The sequence below is a fragment of the Epinephelus fuscoguttatus genome, linkage group LG15, assembly GCF_011397635.1.
Source record: "Epinephelus fuscoguttatus linkage group LG15, E.fuscoguttatus.final_Chr_v1".
NCBI lineage: Eukaryota > Metazoa > Chordata > Actinopteri > Perciformes > Serranidae > Epinephelus > Epinephelus fuscoguttatus.
The window spans coordinates 3763460-3788467 of NC_064766.1; the positions used below are offsets into that span (position 1 = coordinate 3763460).

General features: G+C 39.7%; 1 protein-coding gene across 1 annotated transcript; it reads left to right on the top strand.

Annotated features, from left to right (window-relative positions):
* The first annotated feature begins 813 nt into the window (after positions 1-813).
* On the top strand, positions 814-24958 carry gad3 (glutamate decarboxylase 3). Its single transcript, XM_049599426.1, has 16 exons — positions 814-952; positions 4245-4352; positions 6320-6426; positions 6752-6887; positions 10557-10647; positions 12328-12440; positions 12914-13029; positions 14211-14290; positions 14650-14704; positions 14933-15049; positions 16360-16424; positions 16845-16923; positions 19808-19957; positions 21614-21721; positions 24303-24392; positions 24543-24958. The coding sequence occupies exons 1-16, from the start codon at positions 931-933 to the stop codon at positions 24714-24716; spliced, it is 1611 nt and encodes a 536-aa protein (XP_049455383.1). The 5' UTR covers positions 814-930; the 3' UTR covers positions 24717-24958.
* The last annotated feature ends 50 nt before the right edge of the window (positions 24959-25008 follow it).

Genomic DNA, 25008 nt, shown 5'->3' on the forward strand with positions numbered 1-25008 from the left:
TGCACTGGTGATGATCAGTGTATCTTTACACTATTGTCCACTGTGTTACTTCTTTAAGGTTTCTCCTTTAATGTCCTTTAAATGTGTCTGTGGATGGCATAATGAATTTCTTTGGGGTTTTTGGCAGTTGACATCTTTAAATTGTATTACTGCCTCCCTCAGGCTTAATAATAATCCAGCAACTCTGTCCCAAAACAGAGTGGGCAATCCATCGCATTCTGGCAGAGAACCATGGTGTCAGACTTGGAGGTAGCTACTTTCATCCTGGCCGCTTCACACTGGGCTGCAAACTGCCCCAGTGCATGCTGAAGGTGACGGTCATGAGGCCAACAGAACCACATCATCTGCAAAAAGCAGAGATGCAATTCTGAGGTCCCCAAATGGAACACTAAAATTCTCCTGGCCACACCAGCAAAATGCCTTTCTCTTCCATTGTATGGGAATGGAGGCAGAAAACTGGAATACCTCAAAGTCTGGTCCAACTAACTTCATGCACTGCTGGATAGAACGAAGGGCAAGTGAGAAAATATGTTTTTGTTTTTGGTGTTATTTTTCTTGTATTATTTCGCTGGACCTCCACATAACACTGTACACTGAGCTGGAGAAACACTCATAGCTTGGCGTGGCACCATAATACATAACTAAAGCATCAGGTGTTCTTTGCTTTCTGCTATTCAGGGACAAAAGCTGGCCGCAGACCACACCTCCCTTTACCTGCTGTCCTTTAAATGCAGAAGCCTGACACTGCACTGTCTGTTTTCTCAGACTGGATGAATTACTGTCGGAGGCTTCTAAGCAACTATCAGGCTGCCAGGTTTACCTACAGAGAGTATTTCTAGCAAAGAGGATTCAATGAAATCAAAAGAGTAGTGATAGTGGAAATCAACTAAATTGCTGTGAACCATCTTTGAAGAACTGATTTGTATTGATATGGATTTCTTACAGCTGCCAGGTAAGAGTGATGACTCTGTATAATACACAGTAAGGTGTAAATGTGAATGAACCAGAACTGTGCAGTGATTTAAGCCTTTAGATGAACTGTATAATGCATAACAGCTCTGCTGTTTGAAAGCATGTCTTCAACAACCTGGAATAATGAAGCAGTAAAAATACAATACAAAATAAAGTTAAAAAAAAAGTTAAAAAAAAAAAAAAAGAATTAGAATTAAGTTTGAGAATTGAAGTTGAAATATATGGAGAGATGAAGTGTCAAAAATTAGCTCTGAAGGCAGTTAATCTCTCATTAAACTACAAAATGAAAAGTAGTTGATTGTCAGTTCCAGTGTAAGCAATGACAGTAGTTAGAATTCCAGCTAAAGTGGAAGTGTTTGATGCTTACAATTATTTTATCAGACAGAAATTACACCTCAGTGAAAACAGTGAAGTAATGTAATCACTGCAGACATTATGAACAGCAGCTCATTTCCCAACAGTTTGACAGTGACTTTAAACTTTCTAAAATATTATAAAATATCAACACTGTCATGGAATTCAGAAATGTTCTGCAGTATCCACCCACCCCACACACATTTGTAAAAATAAAAAAAAAAAGAGAGAAAAAGAAAATTACTTTATGAGAAAATTAATTTAAAGTAAAAAAAAAAAAAGAAATTTAAATTTCAATGTACTTTAACTTCAGTCCATACTATAGTAAGCAGCATTGGTGGCTGATCATTAAAATATTGTACTTCTACTTCATTTGAATAATATGCAAAGGGTTTAAGAGATAAATATCCTGACCACTAATGCCCTTGATGTGCCCTTGATAGAAAGATAGAGTGATAGAGAGAACAGACAGACAGACAGACAGAAGCATATTTGATTTGAAATAACCTTGGAAGACTCAGATGATCAGTGAGACAGGTGAAGGTCATCAGAAAGTCAGAGTAGACTACCCTGACATCTTGAGTTAACAACTATTCTCACAATTGATTTATCTGTTTGAGTAATCTTTCAAGCAAAAATGTCCAACATTTGCTCGTTCTGGCTTCTCCAAATATGCATATTTTCTGTTTTCCTCTGTTTTATAATCTGAGAGTGATTACATGGACATGGATAACCCATTTATGGGGCTTATCCTGGTTATGATCATAACTAGGATATAGTGTTCACATGAGCTCTGAAGAACTAGGTTATTCATATTTTTCGTATACATTCTGGTTTCTTTCAGAGTACTCCAGCAAGCTTCAGGATTTTCATGAACAGAATATGGTGTTTACATGCTCAGACGCATAAACAGGATACTCCAAAAACCTGATCACAAATGGTGTATTCATGTCCATTTAAACACACTCACTGTATGCTGAACATCTTTGGGTTTTAAACTGTCAATCGAACAAAACAGACATTTGGAAAAAATCACCTAGAGTCCATGTTTTTGCTATGGACATAACAACCAATAAAAATAATTGAGAAAATAGTTAGGAGTTTCATTGATGATGAAAAGAACTGTTAGCTCAACCCACTCTCCAAAAAAATGTTGACACTGTACAGCCTACAAACCACAGATATGTTTCATTAGCACATTATCATATAGCAGATGTTTCAACACTGCTGTGGTTAATGTATGGTTAGGTTTAAGCACAAACAACACTCAGTCATAGTTCAGAAAAGATGATGTTTTAGTTTAAAATACTTCGTTTTTGGGGCACAATCCCTGCTGGAATAGCAGCAATGTCTCAGTAAAAAAAATAACCACGTATCATGGCACTATTCCCGGTGGAAAAAAAGCAATGAGAACTGCTGAGAACACAATAATGTCAAGCTTTGGTGTTGTTGTTTGTCTTTCTCGCACAGTGGATTGCAGCTTGGCAGGTGTCTCAAAATGTCCCCTCCAATCTATCAATAAACATCTAGTTTTATAAAGTATTAGAAAGAGAGAAATTTTGGCTTTTTAATGATATCAGTATTGTGTTTTTTACTCCAAATATTAAGCAAAATCAGTCACATTACATAATGACTATTCACATAACACAATAACCGAGCTGTGATTTTGAAATAAAGGTCTTCAAAGTTTGCTGTACGATGGCTGCATATTAGCTGCATTTCCAGTACCCAGAGGAACCTAAATCGTAAATCTGTTTTGCGTTTCCACTGCAGGCAGTGATCTTATACCCATTTTCCACCAAATCTAGCCCCTGTACACAGTTTTTGAAACACGGGTAAACTGCTAAAAAATAGGCAACAGAGTCCTTTCTCATTGCCAGAGCTGTGTACATGGCTCTGCAGCAGACTAGTATGCCTTTGTGTAGACTGTTTTTTTTTTTGTTTTTTTTTTAGGTGTGTCATGTTCAAGCCGGAAAAACTATGTCAATGTTTGAGCACTGCTTAAGCAACATTTCCGGAACAAAAAAAGAACAGGCTGGAGTGTTTAGAGCAGAGCAAGGGTGTAGTGCTGCCAGAGTGCACAGGAATGATGCTCTGCCACTTCAGCCATTTAGCACTGTTAAACTATGTTGATAGTAAGTCATTAAAAAGTCATAAAAAAGTGAAAGTACAGTGGTATCTAACAAATCACATCATGGTAAAATATGTCATAAAAACAGTCTCATATTATATCATAAAGAAGACAGACATTTCTTGTGCGTATCTCAATCATATGCCATCTCTACAATGGTCAGTTTAGCTGTTCAAATTTCCAAGTTTCTTCCCCCACAATGCCCCTGGAGGGTTGAAACACAGATGATATCGACTGAAAATGGTCCCCCTCGATGGTGAATAGGTGATTACTGGTAGAGTTGTACCACTGAGTGTGTGCAGTCCTAGCCAAACAGTGTGCTAGAGGAGAAAATTTTTTATTGTTTCACACCTTACTGTTCCCTTTTTTATGCCTTTCTCGAAGGAATATAGAAGTTACTTCTCTACAAAACTTTTATTCATTAAAAAATGAAGACAAATGTGAACACAAGCAGTCAACGTATGACGCTTAATGTCAACTCTCTGTACTTGACAAATTCCCATACTTGGTGCTACGGGCACATTTCTGTTGGTTCCAGAAAGTTTTGACATAATATGCCCTAAAACTGAGGTCTGGCAGACAAGCTGTCAACCAGTTCAGATTCAGATGACTTTATTGTCCATTAGATTTGCATAAAATGTAAATCTGTCTTTGACACTGGCAAATAATACAACACACACCATACACAACAATACACATCATTTTATTCAGATCAGATACAGTATGATTGTTCCCATAGACTTAGCTAAGACATATTTGCTGACAAACGTATGATTTGTGCTTTCAGACAGAATCATCAATAAATCATCTGGGGGGGACAAACAGCAGGCCGATTCAGCAGCAGTCAGACACAGACAGCAGACACCTGCTGACTTCAGCAACATCTACAGCAAAGGTGAGAGCTAAGGTTGTCCAGAGTTGTGCCAGATTTGGTCCTCCTGACGGTCTGAGGGGCAGTCAGGACTAGAGGCTTCTATTTGTCACATGCTCCTTGACTGGTGTACAAACCCAATCAAGTTGTAAACTGATCATATTAAGCATGTTAAGGTGTTGTGGACATTCCTGTCTTTAAGCAGTTCTGTTATTGAGGCTCAAACCAGAGGATGACTGTAAACTAACTTAATGCATACAGAGACGACTGTAAATCAGTGGATACATTTTTCCGAGCGTCACAACCCCTGTAAAATTATAGGTCTTACTATCAGAATTTAATCCATTCAGTCTGATAATATTTGGAGAGTCTAGAAGAGCCACATGATTTAATGATTTTATCCACATCCAAATTAGTGGAGGGCTACACCAGAGTAAGTGACTAAGTGAAAAATGGTCCATATCTGTGGTATAAAATTACCTGGTTGATTGGTGCTGCCTCTGCATATCTGGGCCCATACAGCAGGCGCACTTACGGAGCCTGAACTTCCACCAGCCGAGCAGCTGACTTCTGGTTAAGCTCCCTGCTAACTTGAATGGGGATGAAATAATTTCACCTTGTGGCTCTTTTAGGTTTTCCAAATGTTATCACACCAAATGAATTAAATCTTGATAATGAAAGTCATTTTGCGTGAGTTGTGAAGCTCAAAAAGATGTATCCACTGATTTACAGATGTCTCTTTCCTAATATAAGTCAATGGGAAAAAGTATATTTGGGCCCAATGGCATCATGTGACAGAACCCAAAAACTGTAGTACCACTGTTTGGCCACTCTAAAAATTTAAATCACCTTAAATTACCGGTATGTTTGTTAGGAGATGAGGAGCCCTCTGTGGGTAAGTTGGCTCACAGTAAAAACCTCCTGAATGTCTGGATCTTAACTTATCAGAGAAAAAAGGTGAGGACACATTAGCAGTAGTCGTCGCTGTCTGATGAAAAACACGTATCTCCACTTTTGACGATTTTGACTTTCTATAGTGCATGGAGTGTCCATAATATTCCCTGGCAACCATTAGCGTTGAGTATCCAAATGACCAATGGAAAGACATTTTATTACATCATCTATTCAACACATATCTCCATTGGGTGTCAGAAGTGTCCATCAAAGCATGTAGAAAGTCAAAATTGTCAAAAGTGGAGATATGTGCTTTTTCATCGGACAGCAACGAGGCGCTGGGCTAACGACGCGTCTGCGACAAGCCAAGCTTGCCATCAATCATTTGTAATGTGAAAGAGCTTTTCAGTGTTTTTACTAGTTTGAATCAACTGGTCCATTTGATTGTGAGAGGTAGAGGCCACTGTGAATAGGTTGGCTGCTGGTTAAAACCTCCTGATCACTAAAAAAATCCTAACTGGGAGTTCACGTGGAAGAAGTTTTATCTGCTTGCAATCTTCAATCCTCACCACTAGATGTCACTAAATCTTACACACTGTTCCTTTAAAGTAAATTAGGCCAACTGGCACAGGTGACAGACAAAATCAAAATTTAAATAAAGAATTAGATGATCAACCTGTAGTCTCCTCATAGTATTAGGTTGAAAATATTATGCAATTCTCTACACAAATTTTTAATCCATTCTGTTTCAATAACCTGCATCCAGCCAACATTTTGCAACTTGGTTACCTTAAAAATGTTTCCTCATTCTTGAAAAGCAATGTAATGCAAGCGGCATTATATTGCTGTTAAAACATATTTGCTGCAGGTGATAAGAATTATATGAACATGATTTCTAGGAGACAGTGATTTCAGTGAAACCCAGATGGTAAAATGACACTTTAATTCTGTTTCAACGGTATGAGTAATATGTCTTCTTTCCTGCCAGCTTTGTAAAGCTTCTGTAAACTAAATATGGTCATGCAAACGCATTCCATTTTCAGACAACTGTCATTTGAAAGAAATGTGTGTGTGTGTGTGTGTGTGCGCGCGCACAGACCTGCTCCCAGCTTCAGGTGGTGAGGAGATGACCAGAGGATTTCTACAGGAGCTGCTTAACATCCTGTTGAGTTATATCAGCAAATCAACTCAGAGGAGCTCCAAGGTACTAAACTGTTTCTCTCAACAATATATCCTGTACAGTATCTCAACACTGCTCAGTGACATTCAGGCCTGTCCAGTGCATCTGCTTGACAGGGAAATATAAGCATGAAAATAAAGCATAGTACTTAAAAAGAGACAGCTAATTAGAAGACAGTGCACTTCCAGAAGCAGTTATTCAGGGTCAGTGAGCACTGCTGGTAGACATGAAAAGGAACTAAAGCTATCCACACACAGTGGGCTGCCGAACTGAGCACTATTCTATCTTCAACTGAGCTTAAATTGTAAAATAATGGCAAATAACAGCAGCAACTCCTTTCTTTTTTTAGGTCCTAGACTTCCACCACCCTCATCAGCTAAAGGAGGGACTGGAGGGCTTCAGTCTGGACCTGCCCGACCATCCAGAAACTCTGGAGCAGATACTAGTGGACTGTAGAGACACACTCAAGTATGGTGTCAGTACAGGTGTGTGTGTGTGTGTGTGTGTGTGTGTGTGTGTGTGTGTGTGTGTAAGAATACAGAAAAGTGATCAAAAATGACATTATAAACACAATTACTGTACAAAAGCAACAAAATGTATGCTTTTCTTTTCAATCAACCAGTGCCCAAATTTTGACCACAGTAGCAGGCAGCTGAAGGGAGAGGCTTACTGTTGGTGCCGCAACCAGTACTGAAAGCCTCTGAGTATTTTTTACTGCAGCTAGCTTGTAACTACACAGTTACAGCCGCAGTAGCATTCAGAATGGAGGCCTTGTAAGTTGCTGAACCCCCTGCATCCCTGTATCCTCATATGAAGAGATTACATTTTAGCTTTGCCGCACCTTAAACTTTATTTTGCCTAGCATACACCGCTTGTCCTCATTCGTGGACACTTTTTTTGTGCCATCTACTGGTAGCAAAAGCACAGTACACTTATCCATGTAAAAACAAGGCGGCAGCCATCTCTGCCAAGTCAGTCTACAGCCGATCCAGACACAAAAGTGGACAAGGTACAAAACCTTAACAAATTTTATTGTTGAAACATGTTAATTAATTCAAAATGATGTTTGCAGTTTAACATGGCATACAAATTTGACCAATGTTAACAACAGTAACAAGCTAAGAAGCTGTTAATTAGGAAGTACTCATTTTAAGACACTGGGACTCTATTTTGGATTATCACAGCATTTCACACAGGCCAGTGGGTGTGAGAGACAGTTCCCAGAGACAAAAAGAACAGTCATTGATTGATGTAGAGGAAGGAATTCTAGAGTTACAAACTGAACAAATCACAAAGCTTTCAGGTATGATGCTTTTTTTTTTTTTTTTTTTTGCAATTTTGCACAGCCATTTACAGGCAGTGTAATTATCAGTTTTGAACAGACTTGATTTGAGACTTGAACAGTGACCCCTAACCCACAGAGTTACAAAAACAAATGTTGCACTGAATGTAGTCTTCAGATTTAGATTCAGAATACTTAATACTTAATCTCCGGGGGGAAATTGTTTTTGTTCCAATGCTCTGTGCAAAGTAGAAATAGAAATACAGCATGAATGGAAACAAGAGATTAAGATGAAGATATAAATAAAATACTAAAATAGACAATGAAATAAATAAAATAAAATAAAATATTAAAGTAGACATTAAAATAAAATAAAATAAAATAAAATATTAAAGTAAACAATAAAATAAAAATAAATAATAAAATAGTAAAGTAGACAATCTGAAATATATACAATATACAATGAAATGGTTGTAGCGTAATAAATGAAATGATAATGAGTAGTTATATTGTTTGTTTTGTTTTATAAATAGCCAAATGAGTCCGATCATCAGAGGGAGGAGTTGTACAGTTTAATGGCCACAGGTAAGAATGACTTCCTGTGGCGCTCAGTGGTGCATTTAGGAACAATCAGTCTCTGGCTGAAGGTGCTCCTCTGTTCGACCAGAGCGTTGTGGAGAAGGTGAGAGCCATGCTGAAGTATCGCCCGCACCTTCGACAGCATCCTCCTGTCCGACACTGCTGTCAAAGAGTCCAGCTCCACCCCCACAACGTCACTGGCCTTTCTGATCAGCTTGTTGAGTCTGTTGGCATCGGCTACTCTCAGTCTGCTGCCCCAGCACACCACAGCAAACAGAATAGCACTGGCCACCACAGACTCATAAAACATCCTCAGCATAGTCCGGCAGATGTTAAAGGAGCGGAGCCTCCTCAGAAAATAGAAGCGGCTCTGTCCCTTCTTGTAAAGGACTTCAGTGTTCCTAGTCCAGTCCAGTTTATTGTCGATGAACACACCCAGATACTTGTAGTGTTCTACGATGTCCACGTTATGCCCCAGGATGGAAACTGGGGTCACTGGTGTCCTTGTTCTCCTCAGATTCACCACCAGCTCTTTTGTCTTTGTTTTTGAACAAAATGTTCAGCTGTTGAAATAAATAGTTGTAGACTTTTTTACACACCAAAACTACTAACTTTTCAAAGACTGCTTAGTTGCTTAGTTTTTTTTTTTTTTTTTTAACATGTCTCAAGTCCTATAGGTAGGAGAATTGTAAATGCACACCACACAAAAGTTCAGGTCTCAGGAAGTAAAGTGTCTGTATGGTCCTGTTTTTTTTCTTTTGGTGTTTCTCATCCATTTTAACAGGGAGACTCTCAGTGCTGTTTTCTCAGTGTTAAGTTATGTGTTTACACAGAGATGCAGCCAGTCACACAGGTGCTTAGGGGTGCATACATAACTTGGAGCTGGCAGCTCACAATGAGAAGTAAGAGTACTCATGTTGACAAAAATCAGAAGTGCTGGTACTCAGCACCAGTGGGTATTGAACCTTTTCAGGCACTGCAATATATACTTTCCAGCTTTGGTAAACGCCACGCAAAAATCAGAAGCTAAACTAATGATCTGTCAGAAAAGTTAGTTCTGTAAAGTGAAACTGATACAGTTCAATTTACAACAAAATAATTAATTAAGGAAATAATGAATATAAAAAAATGATCTACTACTACTGCCCCAAATATAATTATTCACAGCTTTAGAATTATTACTCTATCCAGAATCAATGAGGCAGGGGTACAAAGAAGTAAAATGCTTTAAGTTTGCATTGCATTTAAGTGCTTTATATGGAGATTGACATTACAACAAATGATGTGTTTTCAACTTCTTAACAATGTTCACACGATAAGACGCTACAACAGCATTCCACTCAGCAGTATGCTTAGCTTAAGCAGCATTAAGCCTCTCCAATAGCATTATGTACACAAACACAAACTACATCAAATTCAACCTGCAAACATTTGCAAAACTTTTAAACAGCATCAAGAACACCATACAGCAATACATATGTTTCACTCATCTCTTTTTCTGACTGTCATGTCATATAATATGGCAGCTCAGAAATCTTGTCATGCTGTGTAATCCAAATGAGACGGACTCACCATACATTAAATTAATTATGTGGAAGTCACTTTTCTTGCTTTCTTGTCCTCAAATTGAGCTGTCAGATCTGTGTAATTCATCAACATTTTCCTCAGTGGATACAACAGTGGGCTCACACAACATGTCCCGTCACAGTGATGTATGCACTTAGCTCTTGATTTGTTTCAACTTTTGACAGTTAAACTCTACAGATGCCACAATCTCACAATTATTTGTCCAGTGCTTTTGAGAAAAAGGGCTCGAAGTGCTATAATTGTTCCCTTTGGACATATATCTGTGATTGTCTCCAGCTTCTGGAATTATGTCCTGTATATGTTTTTACCTTCACTGCTTCAGTCTTGCAGTACCTTTGCAGATCAATATCTTCCATTTTACAGTTTAATCAAATCAAAATTGAATCCAAACATGTTATCAAACTTCAATGTCTGTTAAATGAATGTAGAGAGCCTGGAGAGTCTGTTCAGCTCAACCATCAGGTTGGTTCAGCTCCACATCTGGGATCTTAAACCAGTAGGGAAGAAACATATAGTTTTCTTAATGTAATCATTATTGTTACAGGACAGACAGGAAATTCACTTTGAAGCAAGTTAAGTTACAAAAAGCAAACAAAATAACAACCCTGCATTGTGGGCCTTTATGAGGCATGAGCCCCTGTGCAGCCCATCAATCGTACACCCCCTCTATCTCCTGACCTATGACCTCTGACTTTTGTTTTTCCAGGCCATCCACGTTTCTTCAACCAGCTATCTTCAGGTCTGGATGTGATCGGTGTAGCAGGAGAGTGGTTAACCTCTACAGCCAACACTAACATGTAAGGTCTCAACATCAGTGGTGGAAAGTAATGAAGTAGTTTACATTTGGGATATTGTACTTTTTACAAAAGTATTTTTGTACTGTTTGTAGCTGTCTTTTCTGTGCATGCACTGAAAAAATAATCTGGCATTAATACATAGCTCTGACTCTGTAAATGAGAAACAAGTGGCTTGGACTGAGTTATACAACACTATGCCAGCTACTGTCTCTCTCTTTCATGTCCTTGTCTTTGCCCATGAGGAATGGACCTATGTCATGATCGTAAGAAATATTACTGAAGCTACCGAAGGAGCACTGATGGGAGGGGTGTTGAGTGGGTGTTGAGTTCAAACATCAAGAGTCTTTTTCCAGAATGGCTGTCTCCACCTTTAAGTCCTCAGTGTACCACATTGTGTGCAAGGTGTTCTGCTTGATGCATATGCTGTCACAATGGGTGACTTTACATCATTTATTCCACACTTTTACCCACACCTTACCTCCTACAGTGAAGGGGAATTGTTCACAGATTCCTTCCTTGAGTTGTTGCACATGCTCTGTGTGCTCTGTCACTTCAGCTCTTTACATATTAACCTCCTAGAAGTGCAGGTTTAAATGTGCCACTGGACTCAGCTCTTTAGTGGTGTATTCTTTACACTACCTTACTTATCATAAACCTCCTAGACTCTGAGCTTTTAGCAATCTTATAAGTTTAATGCAAGCTAGACAGTGAAACATGGATCTAATAACCTTGGGTACAACATCAAGTTTGATGTATGCAGACTATACAATGACAGAGCCTACTGAATCACAGGCTACGATGTACAATGCAATAGTTTCCCATACTGAGTGCACAAGGATGTTGCACGGGTTATTACTTCTCCAAATGTGAAGCACAACATAGAGGATCACATTATTAAATAATCTAAAGTTTTGTGGGCACTATATACTGCGGTGTGTCTCAATGTGTGTTTGGGAGCTGCTAGGCTGCTCACCTGGCTGCTGCAACTCCGCTGCTATTTCCTTCCATGCTTTGTCCTTCTTTTTGTGATCATGATACGAGCTGGAGGACACATCATACAGGCAAGGCGTCTGCTGCCACAACTCCACAAAGTTTTCCTCTTTGCTGGAATCACACACATTTATTTTAATATGTTTTGCCTCCATGGCAAGCTGCTATTCATCTGTTTGTTTGGGTTTAGCGCCAGTGTGTCATTCCATGCTGCATTTCTATTGGTTAGTTAGTAGACATAGGTCCTAAGCCACACATACAGTGAGATGTTCATCCCAAATTTCTGACACTGTCAGAATTTTATCCTAGACTGTCTTTGATGTCTTTGAAGACTGTGATAGAGGCCATCCTTGAACCTCTCTCAATGTGTGACATTGGACCACCATTTTAGAGCCACGACCAAAGATATCACTACGTTCCTTTCACGTTAGTCATCTTTCATCTGGAACAGCTCAAAATTCCACAGTGTATGCTGGGCTTAAGGGATGCTCTTAAGATATATTTGCAATAGTCCAGAGTTGACAAAAAATGACCACTGACTGCTGAACATTTTGAAAAAAGGGGTTTTTCTAATACAACTTAATTTCAGAAAACTAAATATGAGATGTTTACAAGAGGTCAGCTTTAATGTGATTTCTTTGTCTTTACTATATGATAATATACAATATGTAATATACATTTCTTTACCAGGTTTACATATGAAGTGTCTCCTGTTTTTGTCCTCATGGAGGAGGTTCTGCTGAGGAAGATGCAAAGCATTGTGGGGTGGTCTGATGATGAGGGAGATGGAATCTTCTGTCCAGGTAATACATGCAAGAAAGGTATGGCAGAAATGACAGAAATGGGTGGAGGGATGAACTGTTATTTTAATAACAACAGTTAATCATGACAGTGAAAATTTCAGTTTCAATGCCACCTTTGTTTTGCCTCAAAAATCCAGGGAAAGTTCAACTACTATATGTCAACCACACATTAACCATTGTTGTCAGCGTGTGAACTCTTAGTTAGTACACCTGTGGAGGTATTTCATGGAGCTGCATTGCATGTGTTAGAATATGTGCTGCCCTAATAATGCACTCTCAAATTCTCGCTGTGCAACACAAAAATAAATTTTTAAATTGTAATTTCCAAAATTATACAGTATCAACATACAGTTTATAGTGTATACTAGTAGTATGGAGCTGATACACAACAACAAACTAATGAAAAGAGGTACAGCACACATATAGATTGTGGCTGCTACTTGTCCTTAAACTGTGCTTTCTGTGTTCTAAAGGAGGCACAATATCAAACCTGTACAGCATCCTGGTGGCCAGATATCACTTCTACCCTGAGGTGAAGACCAGAGGAATGGGAGCTTTGCCTCGGCTGGCCCTCTTCACCTCAGAACATGTAATTACACCGCACACTGTAACTATTACACCCTCTGAGACTGTAGGAGTATGTGGATTAAATAGCTGTGATCAAATGCAACCTCACACTGATCTTGTGATGAGTTTGAGCACTATTTGAGCAAACATTAACCAAAATTTGAAAAAACTAAAAACAAAAATTACAGAATTTTGCCACTGCCATGGGTGTTTTTGTCATGTAAATCTGTTTATGGCACGAGTTCAAGTTAGTTAACAACAATGACCCTTATCATAAGTTGATCCAATCATATTTTTAATACAGTGATACCAGTTTTTCATTTATAGTGGGAGCACGGAGGAATTAAATGAATTCCATTCCTGTCTACCAACCATTACTTTATCTCTGGTGGGGACACAAATTAATTGTTTAAGCGACTGTGGGCTGCTCTTCAATGGAGATCAATTACCCAAACTAACTGGCAACACTTTTGATCAGGCACAATGCAGGATCATTCTATGCTGAATAAATAAAATGCACTGTCCCTTTCTGAATCAATACAAGACTTGTCCTGTATTTTCATGCACAGGATTGTTTGAATGAAGATAATGCAAACAAGCTCAAATAATGGTAGTATTGGTGGAGACTTGTCCCTACTGTTCATATGCAAACCTATGCCCTTGGCAACAAGGGTATTTCCTTCCTTGAATGAAGGGTCACTAAAATCTACAGGAAATCAACTGATAGAAACTCCTACATTTTAGCTGCTATAATGATAATAATAATAATAATAATAATAATACATTTTATTTGTATTGCACTTTACATTTTAGCAATCTCAAAGTGCTACAGAGCAGTAAAAAAACAGGCCTCTTCACTGAAAAAAGCCTGCCCTATAGTCAGTTTCTCAGAGCAAGACACATCTGTGAAATCTTGAATACTTATGCAAAGAATGTATATGAATGGTTTCAGCAAAGTAGTTACAAAAGGATTTCATTGAGTTGGCCTTCAGAGAGCTCACAGTACTGAGCAGGGCATGACTTTGGTACACACTCACAGCTCAGTCTCTGAAGAGAGAAGCAGCACTCTCACGCTTGACATGTGCACCTGGGAATTTATTCCTGGAACTAAACAATGCAGCTACTGCCTTCAGCTAAATGCATTTGGTAGTGATTTGTAGTGTCTCTGAAAACAGACGAATAGCTGTGTTTTCATCCATTCAGAGTCACTATTCAGTAAAGAAATCTGCAGCCGTGCTGGGGATGGGCACTGAGAATGTGGTCATGGTGAAATGTGATGAAAGGTGGGTAAGTTAGACACTCACAAAGTACACATGTCTTTGTTAATAGTCACTGTAATGCACAACAAAAGAAATGTTTGCTCACCTGTTGCAGCTTTCTTTCTTTGTGTGTGTGTGTGTGTGTGTGTGTGTGTGTGTGTGTGTGTGTGTGTGTGTGTGAGTGTATGTGCGTGTGTGTTTTGGTGAAATTAGTCCATGCACTGGGCGAGATCATATACTGTATATTACATGCTTACAGCATAGTAAATTCTTCTGTCTTTAAAATATAATGCATGGTGGTGTCAGAGTCTTATACTGTGTACACTATGGGCCCACAGTCAGCAGCTGTTTACTGAACATTTGCTTACTTCTGGTCCTTTTAGAGGGAAAATGATTCCTGCTGAACTCGAGTCCGCCATTGTTACAGCTGTAAAAAAGGTATGAATGAGAGGGAAAACAGTGTCAGAAAATAATAATTCTAGAATGAGCATTTTGTATGAGAAAATACTAAATATATTCAAAATGTCCCCTATCTGACACTATGAAGACATACTTTAAATTTCTGGTTGAGAGATTTGTGATGTAGGATACAATTACAGTTGTTGGAGTGTTGACAGCTGGAGCAGACAGTATGTATGATGAGACCAACTTCACCTCTCTCTCCAGGGTTTGGTTCCATTCTATGTTAATGTGACAGCAGGCACCACAGTGTACGGAGCCTTTGATCCTCTCAATGCCATCGCTGACATCTGCCAGAGACACACGCTGTGGATGCATGTTGATGTAAGGTCTCTCTCTCTCTCTCTGTCTCTCTCTCTCTCTCTCTCTCTCACACACACACACACACACACACACACACACACACACACACATACATTTACTTTTGGGGTAATTACATAGACTTACATTCATTTCCGAGCAACTAATCCTAATCCTAACCACTACTTGCCTGACATGCACAGCAACACCCAAGAAAACGCATGACTCAGTTTCCAAGTTATTACATTTTCAAACTCAATTTTCAAGAAATGCCACGAGGGGGACCAAACTTCATACATGCCTCCCAAGTTTCAAAAGAACACACCACTTGCATTCCAAGATTTTTATCAGTTTTAAAAAGTGATAATCATCCCCTTAACCCCAACCCTAACCCAACCCCTAACCCAAACCTAACAATCTGCTTTATCCCACTTGGGGACACAGCTTTTGTCCCCACTGGGACAAGCTGTCCCTAATTAATGGGTCTTTAGTCTGAAATTTGAAATGGGTCTCACACACACACACACACACACACACACACACACACACACACACGCATACACACACTGGGCCCTTTTTTTTATCATTATGCAATTACCACCTTAAGTTGTACAAATCTCTGCAATATGCAAAGGAGGGCAATCCATTAAGGCCAAACTAATACACAATAACAGAGGAATAAAGGATAAATTTATATTAAAAGAGAAAAATGTTAAATAATAGTAAGAGTCAAAATCCTTTATTTTTAAATAAATTATTAGAATTAATACACAGTAGAAAATAGGTAGGTCCTCCTGCACCACTGAGAGCATCCCAACGGGGAACATCACTGCCTAATACGAAAACAACACCCAACAGGACAGCAAGGCCCTACAAAGATTGGTTCATCCAGCTGAACACACTTCAGGTACAGTCACTGAAGTTAGTAGCACTGGCTAAAGAGTCCAGATGGTGCAGCAGCCACTGCTGCTCATACCCATGTTCAGTCATGGCATGTGTGCTTTTGGCTTGGTCCAAATAAACAGAATTGGATGGGAACCCAGTGTTGGATCGTGTCTATAGCGTGTCCTCTTGTCTACATTCTGCAAAGGCCTCAAACTTCAAACACTTTTGTTGGTAATAATCAGCTCACTCAGTCACACAAATACAGCATCATAATTAGTATTTATTGCAGACACATTATGCACTACACTGTATGGACATCAGAGAAACACATGATAAGATCATGTAACACACACACATAAGATGCATAATCTGACACAGGCAAAATGTGTAGAACTTAAATGACACAATATGTTTTGTGTTTGATTTTGGAATCTCCTCTGTCTGTCCAGGCAGCGTGGGGTGGAGGCCTGCTGATGTCGGACAGGCACAGGATGAAACTACAGGCCATTGAACGGTAACTGCATCAACACACAACCCAACCACTTCTCACAGCAGCATGTCTTTGTTTTTTTCTGTGGGACACCACTACAAAGGTTCTGTGAGCTTACAACTCACGGCGAAGTCAGCTTGAATTATGAAGCAAAGCATGCTGACAACCGACGCTATTAGCAAACAATCAACTGGTTGGTCCGACTAAATACAAATGCCCCTGTGATATAACACAGCAGCCACCTGACCTGATCTCCTTTCCACAAATCTTGGCCTGTTTTTCCCCACCAAATCCATCTTATTGTGTTTTATTATGAGACAAAAAGCTGCCTTATCTATGACCCTGGCCAGTTGCTGTTTTTGCAGCACATCAAAGGTTGCCAGTTTGACTCAGGTAGTGTGGAACTGTTAAATTTTATCCTATTTTATCATATTTTATTTCCAGAGCCTGGTCTGTGACATGGAATCCTCACAAGATGATGGGCGTCCCTCTGCAGTGCTCTGTCATACTAGTCAAGAAGAGAGTAAGACACAGTCTTCTACTCCTCAAACTAATGTGTCCATTACAAAAAACATAACTTTTCTTGGAGGCTATTCACTGAATGTTGGCCGGGAGTCACACATTTAACCAGGCCACCCAGCCCACACACGCACGTTCACACACACACACACACACACACACACACACACACACACACACACACACACACACACGCACATGTTGGCTGAGGCAAAACAAATATGCATACAATACAATATACTGTATGTAGTCAAGCTCCCTTAATGTCTCATTAGGTGTACCACAAGGATCCATTCTTGGTCCTCTTTTACTAATATACATAAATAATATAATCCGTGCCACCCCAAACTGTAATGTACATTTTTATGCAACACTATTTTATATGCCACTGGCTCTTCTCTTACTCTGGCCACTGAAAATCTACAGTCTGCTTTTGATAAATTTCAGATATCTCTCATCAAACATAAGCTTGTTCTAAATTCAGCCAAAACCAAATGTATACTATTCTCTAGATCACTAAACAGTATTCAACATACTACCCATATCCGAACATTTCAAGGTTTTTAAATTGAAACTGTTGAACGTTATAAATACTTGGGACTGTGGCTGGATACCAGACTCACTTTTAAAACTGATGTGGAACACCTACCGAGCAAACTGAAGGTCAAAATTAGCTTTTTGTATAAAAACAAATCCTGTTTTTTTTCAGCTTATCGAAAGACCATTGTGCAATTGATAATTCTGTCTACCCTTGATTATGGTGATATCTTACTATATAATGACGAAAACTCTGTCTGTGGGTGTGTCTGTCTGTGTGTCTGTTCCACGTTTTTCTCTTCACTGAATTTGGACAACCCATGTGATATTTGGCACAGTGGTTGAGGGTCATGGGAGGATGCAAATGAAGCAATATTACATCAATTGGCCAGAAGGGGGCGCTATAGCAACCGATTGAAATTGCAAACTTTGAATGGGCATATCTCATGCCCTGTATGTCGTAGAGACATGAAATTTTGCACAGAGATGCCTTTCCTCATGAGGAACAAATTAAGTTCAGGTTATACAGATTTTCCGCCATTTTGAATTTTTTTAAAAACACTTAAAATTGATCTCTTCCTCGAAAGTTTGACCGATTTGTATGAAACTCGGTGAACATAATCTAGGGACCAATATCTAAAGTTCCCTCTTGGCAAAAGTTGGAAAACTTACTAAAACTGAGCTTCTATGAGGCAATGAATATTGCTGAGGGTGTGGCTCATCACATAAAGGTGTATAACATCTCAAGGGTTTCACTGATTACTATGCAACTTTGTAGGCATATGACCACACATAATCTGAGGGGACTCCTCCATTATAGACCCAATCAAACAAAATGGGGGCGCTAGAGAGCTAATTTCTTATCTAGGCCTAACCACCATATGAATTTTTACTACACTTGGTATGTAGAACAGGACGCCTCCAGGTGAATGGATAAATTTAACTGGAAATGGCAACTGGGTAGCACTATAAAAACAGAAAAATGCTTAAAGTCATGGTATGGTATGCTGTACATAATCATGGAAACGGTCAGTCAGTCATTCTGTTTGTCCCACGTTTTTCTACTCACTGATGTGGTCAATCTGTGTGAAACTGCACATAGGCATTGAGGATTGGCATAGGTAGAAGGTGACAAAGCTACCAGTGGGTATGGACTAGTTGTATATGCATGCTTCTCCCTCTACTTTAAAGCTTCTTGACGCTGTGTATCACAGTGTATTGCGCTTCATCACAATTGATACATTCCTCACTCACCACTGCACTTTATATGAAAACGGGGGTGACCCTCCTTAACAAACAGAAGGGAGCAGCATTGCATATTGTTTATCCTTAAGGCTCTTTTACAAAAACCACCGAGTTACATCTGCTCTCTGGTTGAATTTAAACACAGTAGTTATAATGTCAGGTCGCAGGATATTGTAATGTTAGTTGTACCTCCTGTTCACTCTGAACTTGGCAGATACAGGTTCAAGTACTATGCTGCACACAAATGGAATGAGCTTCAAAAAATCTGAAGTTACTTTCTCTTATTTCATTTGAACACTTTAAAAGACTGTACTGATGTTGTTTTAATTACCCCTGTGAATGTTTTTCTTAATTGCGACATTATTTAATATGAGTTTATCTATGCTAAACAGAATATGGTCATTTGGGGGTGGGGGGTGTGGGGGTCTTGTTTGTTTGTATAATAAAAAATAATATATTAATATATATTTATGTATATACAGTGCTTCTTGGCAATAAATCTTATACGGTTGGAGCCTGTTTATTTCCCTTTTAAATGGTGTCACATTTGTAAGGAACATGCATTTGTGGGATGAGCAGCAGAGCTGAGTATGTGGGTTGCGGCCATGAAAAATTTGCCCCTATTGGGGGTCAGGACCCCCAGGCTGGGAACCAGTGGCTTTAAGAATGACATAAAGAACAATTTTCTTTTTGGCACTCTTGCTCAAATCATCACATGGTCTTGAGTGACTCCACTCGGACAGCCTATTGCTAGCTAAAAAGCAGGTATTTAGAGGTGTAAACAAACATAACCATGAAGTATTTATCTAAATAATGCATCAGGTCTGTCTTTCACTCTGCTGAGCCACCTATACATTTAGCCAGCAGCTAGTCCTGGGAGCCAAAAGTGTGACACTCTCTTTTCGGTGTAAATGAGCTGAAATTGTAAGACAGCAGCAGGTCAGGCAGCAGAGGAGAGGGATTCCCATCTCACAATCTAAACCTCTCTGCGTTTCTAGTCGTTCTTTCAGTCATCACTCCATCCTTCCATAGATCTCCTAAGGTTTGCTGGCATATGATCTCCAGCTGGATCTTGTATGAACGTCGCGTGTCTCTTTTCTCTACAGGGTCTCTTACAGGAGTGTAATGAGTTGGGGGCTGAGTACCTTTTCCAGACAGACAAACCCTATGATGTGAGCTATGATAACGGAGATAAGAGCATCCAGTGTGGCCGACATGTCGACGTCTTTAAACTGTGGCTGATGTGGAAGGCGAAGGTATGTGTGTACAGTATCTTCCCTCTCATTCTGACACAGCAGGTGCTGTGTCAAAGTGCCAAACTGAATTTGATTGTATTTTAATGTTGGGAACTTTCCTTCACGTTCACTAAATTTATTCATTGTCACTCTTTATCCACCTTCACATCAACTCATTTACAGACTGAGTTGAAGGTTTCATTTTCAGTTAACATGAATCATGCATTAATGTAAGATCAAAACTAATAACAGGATGTAACCAACTTATTTTGGATTTGGATGACCAGTTGCATAAGCCCCATCCCAGCATAGTTACATGCAATCTGGAAAAGGCTGAAGCAGGCTGAATACATTTTCACCAGGAAAATCAGTTATTGGGTGAAGTTGAGGTTGGTTTCAGTGGTGGTCAAATGACTCGGCTGTTCTTACTGTTTTTGAGTTTAACACCTCTGTTCATGACTGACATCTTCTGGCAGGTGCACAGTCCACACACACAGACAAACATGAATAGAGAGCACAGAATTCAGTGTGTTGATTGTCTGTGTTTTTAGTTTGCAAAAAGCTAAAAGAACGTTTCTGCAAACCACAGATGTGTTACATTAGCAAGTTATCATGTAGCAGATACGTTGAAACTTAACATCTCAACAACACAGTGGTTAACATGTGCTTGGTGGGGCGCACACTAGCTCACCTGGTCGCACAGGTGCCTCATGTATATGTGGTGTGTCTTTGCCGCAGTAGCCATGGGTTTTTATTCCAACCCACAGCCCTTTGCTGCATGTCATCCACCCTCTCCCTGCCCCCTTCATGCCATATATGTCCTATCAAATTAAGGCAAAAAGCCCTAGAAAATATCTTATAAAAACACTAGGTTATTGTAAGGAAAAAAGATCATGTGTTGGCTGAAGTTACCCAGTTGGGTGCACCACCCCCACTGGAAAAGCATCAACAGATCACTACAAAACACCCATGTTTGGTGCCTGAAATGCGGTGGAAACACAGAAATGACTCACTACAGCCATTTCATTGTTTGGTAGTCTGCAGTGGTCTTCAGCTTGGCAGGCATCTCGCCTCGGTGACATACCATCCACCATGCCCTCCACCTCCAAATGACAATGTCACCTCATATACTGTGTTTCTACAGTGATATAGTATATGAGGTGACAATGTCACCTCATATACCATGACACTGTAGAAACACTCATACATTACAAATGTAACATATTCATGGTTTGCAGAAACACACAATGCCAACATTTCCCTCTGACGACTGGGCTGCAAAATATTAACTCATGGAGAACTACAGCTGACTGTTTATTAAACTATTATATTATAGTATCAATTAAAAGGAATCCGCCAGACCACTGACCATTTTATATATTTTGAGTGGATGACTCTGTAGTTGTTGACACAAAACTAACTGCTCAAAAAAGTTTTTAAATGAAGATTATCCACCTGTGAGCATGTGTGATACTGAGAAATACAGTTTGGTGTGAAAGTGTGTCTACTGGGGGAAGGTACCTTACTGGGTGCTGATTGGTTACAGTTTCTTCTTTTTTTTCCTTAGTAAGTCTCAGTTCAACCCCTTTGTATTTGTGATGTGTGATGAGATGTCTGTTTGCCTGTTTAACTGTGTGTGTCTCTGTCTGTCTTTGTCTCTGTCACTCACTGTCTCAGGGTTTAGAGGGCTTTGGATTTCAGGTCAACAAATGCTTAGAGAACGCAGAGTATCTGCACGATCAACTGCAGAGGAGAACAGACTTTGAACTGGTCTTTAAACACAAAGTAAGGCTGTTTATAAATGAGATAAATACATTTTATTTGTCTTGTGTGCCATGTTGAAATCATTTCTAATGCCTCCGCACTGGTGACAGCCATGGCTGGAGACATTATGTTTTCGGGTTGTCCATCTGTCCCTACATATGTCCCATCATTGTGAACACAATATCTCAGAAATACCTCAAGGGATTTTGGCACAAATGTCCACTTGGACTCAACAATCAACTGATTGAATTTCTGTGGTCAAAGGTCCAGGTCAGTGTGACTTTGCATCTATCTCATTCTCATGAACACGATATCTCAATAACACCTCAAAGGAATTTCTTTACATCCAACCAAACATCCACTTGGACTGAAGAATAAACTGATTGGAACTTTGTGGTCCAAGGTCAAGGTCAGTGTGACATCACAAAACATGTTTTTGGCCATAACTCAAGAATTCATATGCAAATTATGACATAACTTCACACAAATGTCTAATAGGATAAAATAATGAAGTGATAACATTTTACATCCAAAAGGTCAAAGGCCAGCTTTGCTGTGACATCATAATATTCTGCATCAAACACTTTTCTGGCCATTTTTCAGTGTCATTTAAATATTTGGTCAGATACTTATCTTGGGTGCCCATCTTGAAACTGTGCTAACTGTATAGATCTTCTGTGTTGCCGGGGGGTAAATGTGTTTGAAGTATCCATGTTTTCACTGACACGGATGTGACCTGTAAGAGAAATTAACTGGTGCGCGGAAGCACACAACCGCGGGGTGGTAATTCTAGTTTTATCTTGACACAGTGTCCCAATTATACAGATCAGCCAAAACATTAAAACCACTGACAGGTGAAGTGAATAACTCTGATTATTTTGTTCCAATACATTGTTCTGCTGGGAAACCTTTGGTTCTGGCATTCACGTGGATACCACCTGACATGTTCCACCCACTCAAATACCGTTGCAGGAATTTGGAGGCCAGGTTGACATTTTGAGGTCTTTATCACATTCCTTGGGCCATTCCTGAGCAATGTTTGCAGTTTGGCATGGTGCATTATCCTGCTGGGGGCCTACTGACATTGGGGAGCACTGTTGCCATGAGGGGGGGTACCCTGTCTGCAACTGTGTTTGAGTGGGTGTGACCCAAGACAGGGAAATCAGGGTTTCAAATTTAAAAAAAGAAAGAAAGAAAATGAAAAGACACCAAACTGACTTAAAAACAACAACAAAATTAAAGGTGTATGAGAGAGACATAGATCAAGACAGGAAAGGTTGGGGGCCCACAGAAAGTGCTTACGCATCAGGCCTAGAATTTGGTGCTATGCCCCCGTTTTCAATGACTACATTTCATCACTGTAATTCTCTTAAAACAACTCTTTCATGTAGTCATCTACAAAGCTTTCACTTTTGAACCCAATTCTGAGAGCTCAACGCACTGCAAAGTAAGAAACAGCATGTCAATGAAAAACCTCTTCATCAGCTTTGCCACACATCTGCAGCATTTAGAAAACACCCTGATGAACTTGGCAATCTGCAGCATTTAAAAACATCTTCACCAACTTGACAACACACAAAAAGACTGCGTTGTCAGCAAATGCACAGCATTTAGAAAAAGCACTGCAAGAAGCTCACAACACAACAGAAGTTTTCTCCAGGGGACATGGAAGTGGTGCACACAGCTGGGACACACAAGTGCTTGTTTTGTGGATTATGAACTCGAAGTTGTCTCTGTGTCAGTGATGTTGGAAAATGGCTTGAAATGTATCTTTTTTTTTTTGCTTGTTTTAATATGGTAGTCACATGATTCATATATTATTGCAGTTACCTGCTATTAATCTAGTGTTAGTGTTAACAAACATGTCAGCGTGCCAGCCATGTGCGTCACTTTTTATTATACCCTTCAAACAATTTGAATCTCATTCTAAATGAAAAGAATATTTATTTACTTGAGCCGTAGTAGAATAGGGAACCCCCCCAGGGTATTGACGCTGATGGTGGTAGAGATGGTGAAGATGAGATGAGATGAAGAGAGTGCTTGATGATCTGGAGGAGAAGAGGAATGGGCTTTTGGCGAGCTTTTGGGAGAGTCCTGAACTCTAGATATGATATCTGTAGGTGCATGGGGTGAGGGAAGCGTGATGGTTCTCCCTAAAATGACAGCTGACAACAGCAGAGGAGAGAGCAGATCGAAAAGTTGACAGTAGCATCTTGATTTGCTGATATAGATCATGGTGAAGTTTGAGTGGATAACTAGTAGAGTAGGATGGAGAGTTGTGAATCAGTGAAGCATGAAGGATGTCTTCCTGATTGAACTTACACTGTAGTGTTGTGAGCTTCTTGCAGTGCTTTTACTAAGTGCTCTGTATGTGTTGTCAAGTTGGATGTTTCATTTGCTTGTCTGGGTCTATTTGCATAACTTTCCTTAACTTGCAGTGCACCAAGCACCAGGGCTGTTGTATAGTTTAGTTTGCTGTAAACTGGATGTCCAAACAAAAACCAAGACAGATGCAAAAAAAAGTATTTATTTTTAATTTAATTTTAGTTGTTTCACTGTCCTTCTAAATCCAGTCCTTATTTGTCCTGTACCTCTCACACAGCCGGAGCATAGTAACGTATGTTTCTGGTACATCCCTCCCAGTCTAAGAGGCCTACCACCTGGACCTGACAGAGATACAAGACTCCATCAGGTCAGTACAGAACATCAGTGTCTCCCCTGGACTCATTCATTGATGCTCAGGGCCACTGCTTCATTTTATATTGAAAATATGTGGGGAGTTTCAAGGAGACTGGCAAAGAAGTGGCTGATACTGATGGTGATCTTCACTCTGTCTCTGCAGGTGGCTCCTAGGATCAAAGGCAGGATGATGGAGAAGGGCTCTGTTCTGATTGGCTATCAGCCTTTAGGAGACAAAGTGAATTTCTTCCGGTGTGTGTTCTCCAATCCTGCCACACAGCCAGAGGACATTGACTTCCTGCTGGACGAGATCACCCGGCTGGGTGATGACCTATGAAATCTGAAAGGATTGTTCGGTCTCACCCCACTTCATGACATTTTTAAAAGGAAATGAGTGTATCCAACTAGGACACCATTATTTACTGTGGCATTAACCTAAATTGTATCCACCCAAGGTACACAGTCAAACGTTAGTGTGCAGGCATTTGACTGTTACTTCAAGCTGTGCTCCGCAGCCTCTGCTTAACAGTAGTTTTTGGATCATTTTAAATCATATCCTGCAGCATAACAGTGGCCTTTTCTCTTAAGATCTTAAACCATGTTTAAAAATCTGAATATTGAAGACATAG

Bases quoted from the DNA above. Each gene is read 5' to 3' on its own strand.
- gad3 (XM_049599426.1), top strand. From the start codon at position 931: ATGGATTTCTTACAGCTGCCAG. The intron at 16,425-16,844 runs GTAACTGCATCA...TTTTATTTCCAG, and splicing joins AAACTACAGGCCATTGAACG to AGCCTGGTCTGTGACATGGA. The intron at 21,722-24,302 runs GTAAGGCTGTTT...CCTCTCACACAG, and splicing joins AACTGGTCTTTAAACACAAA to CCGGAGCATAGTAACGTATG.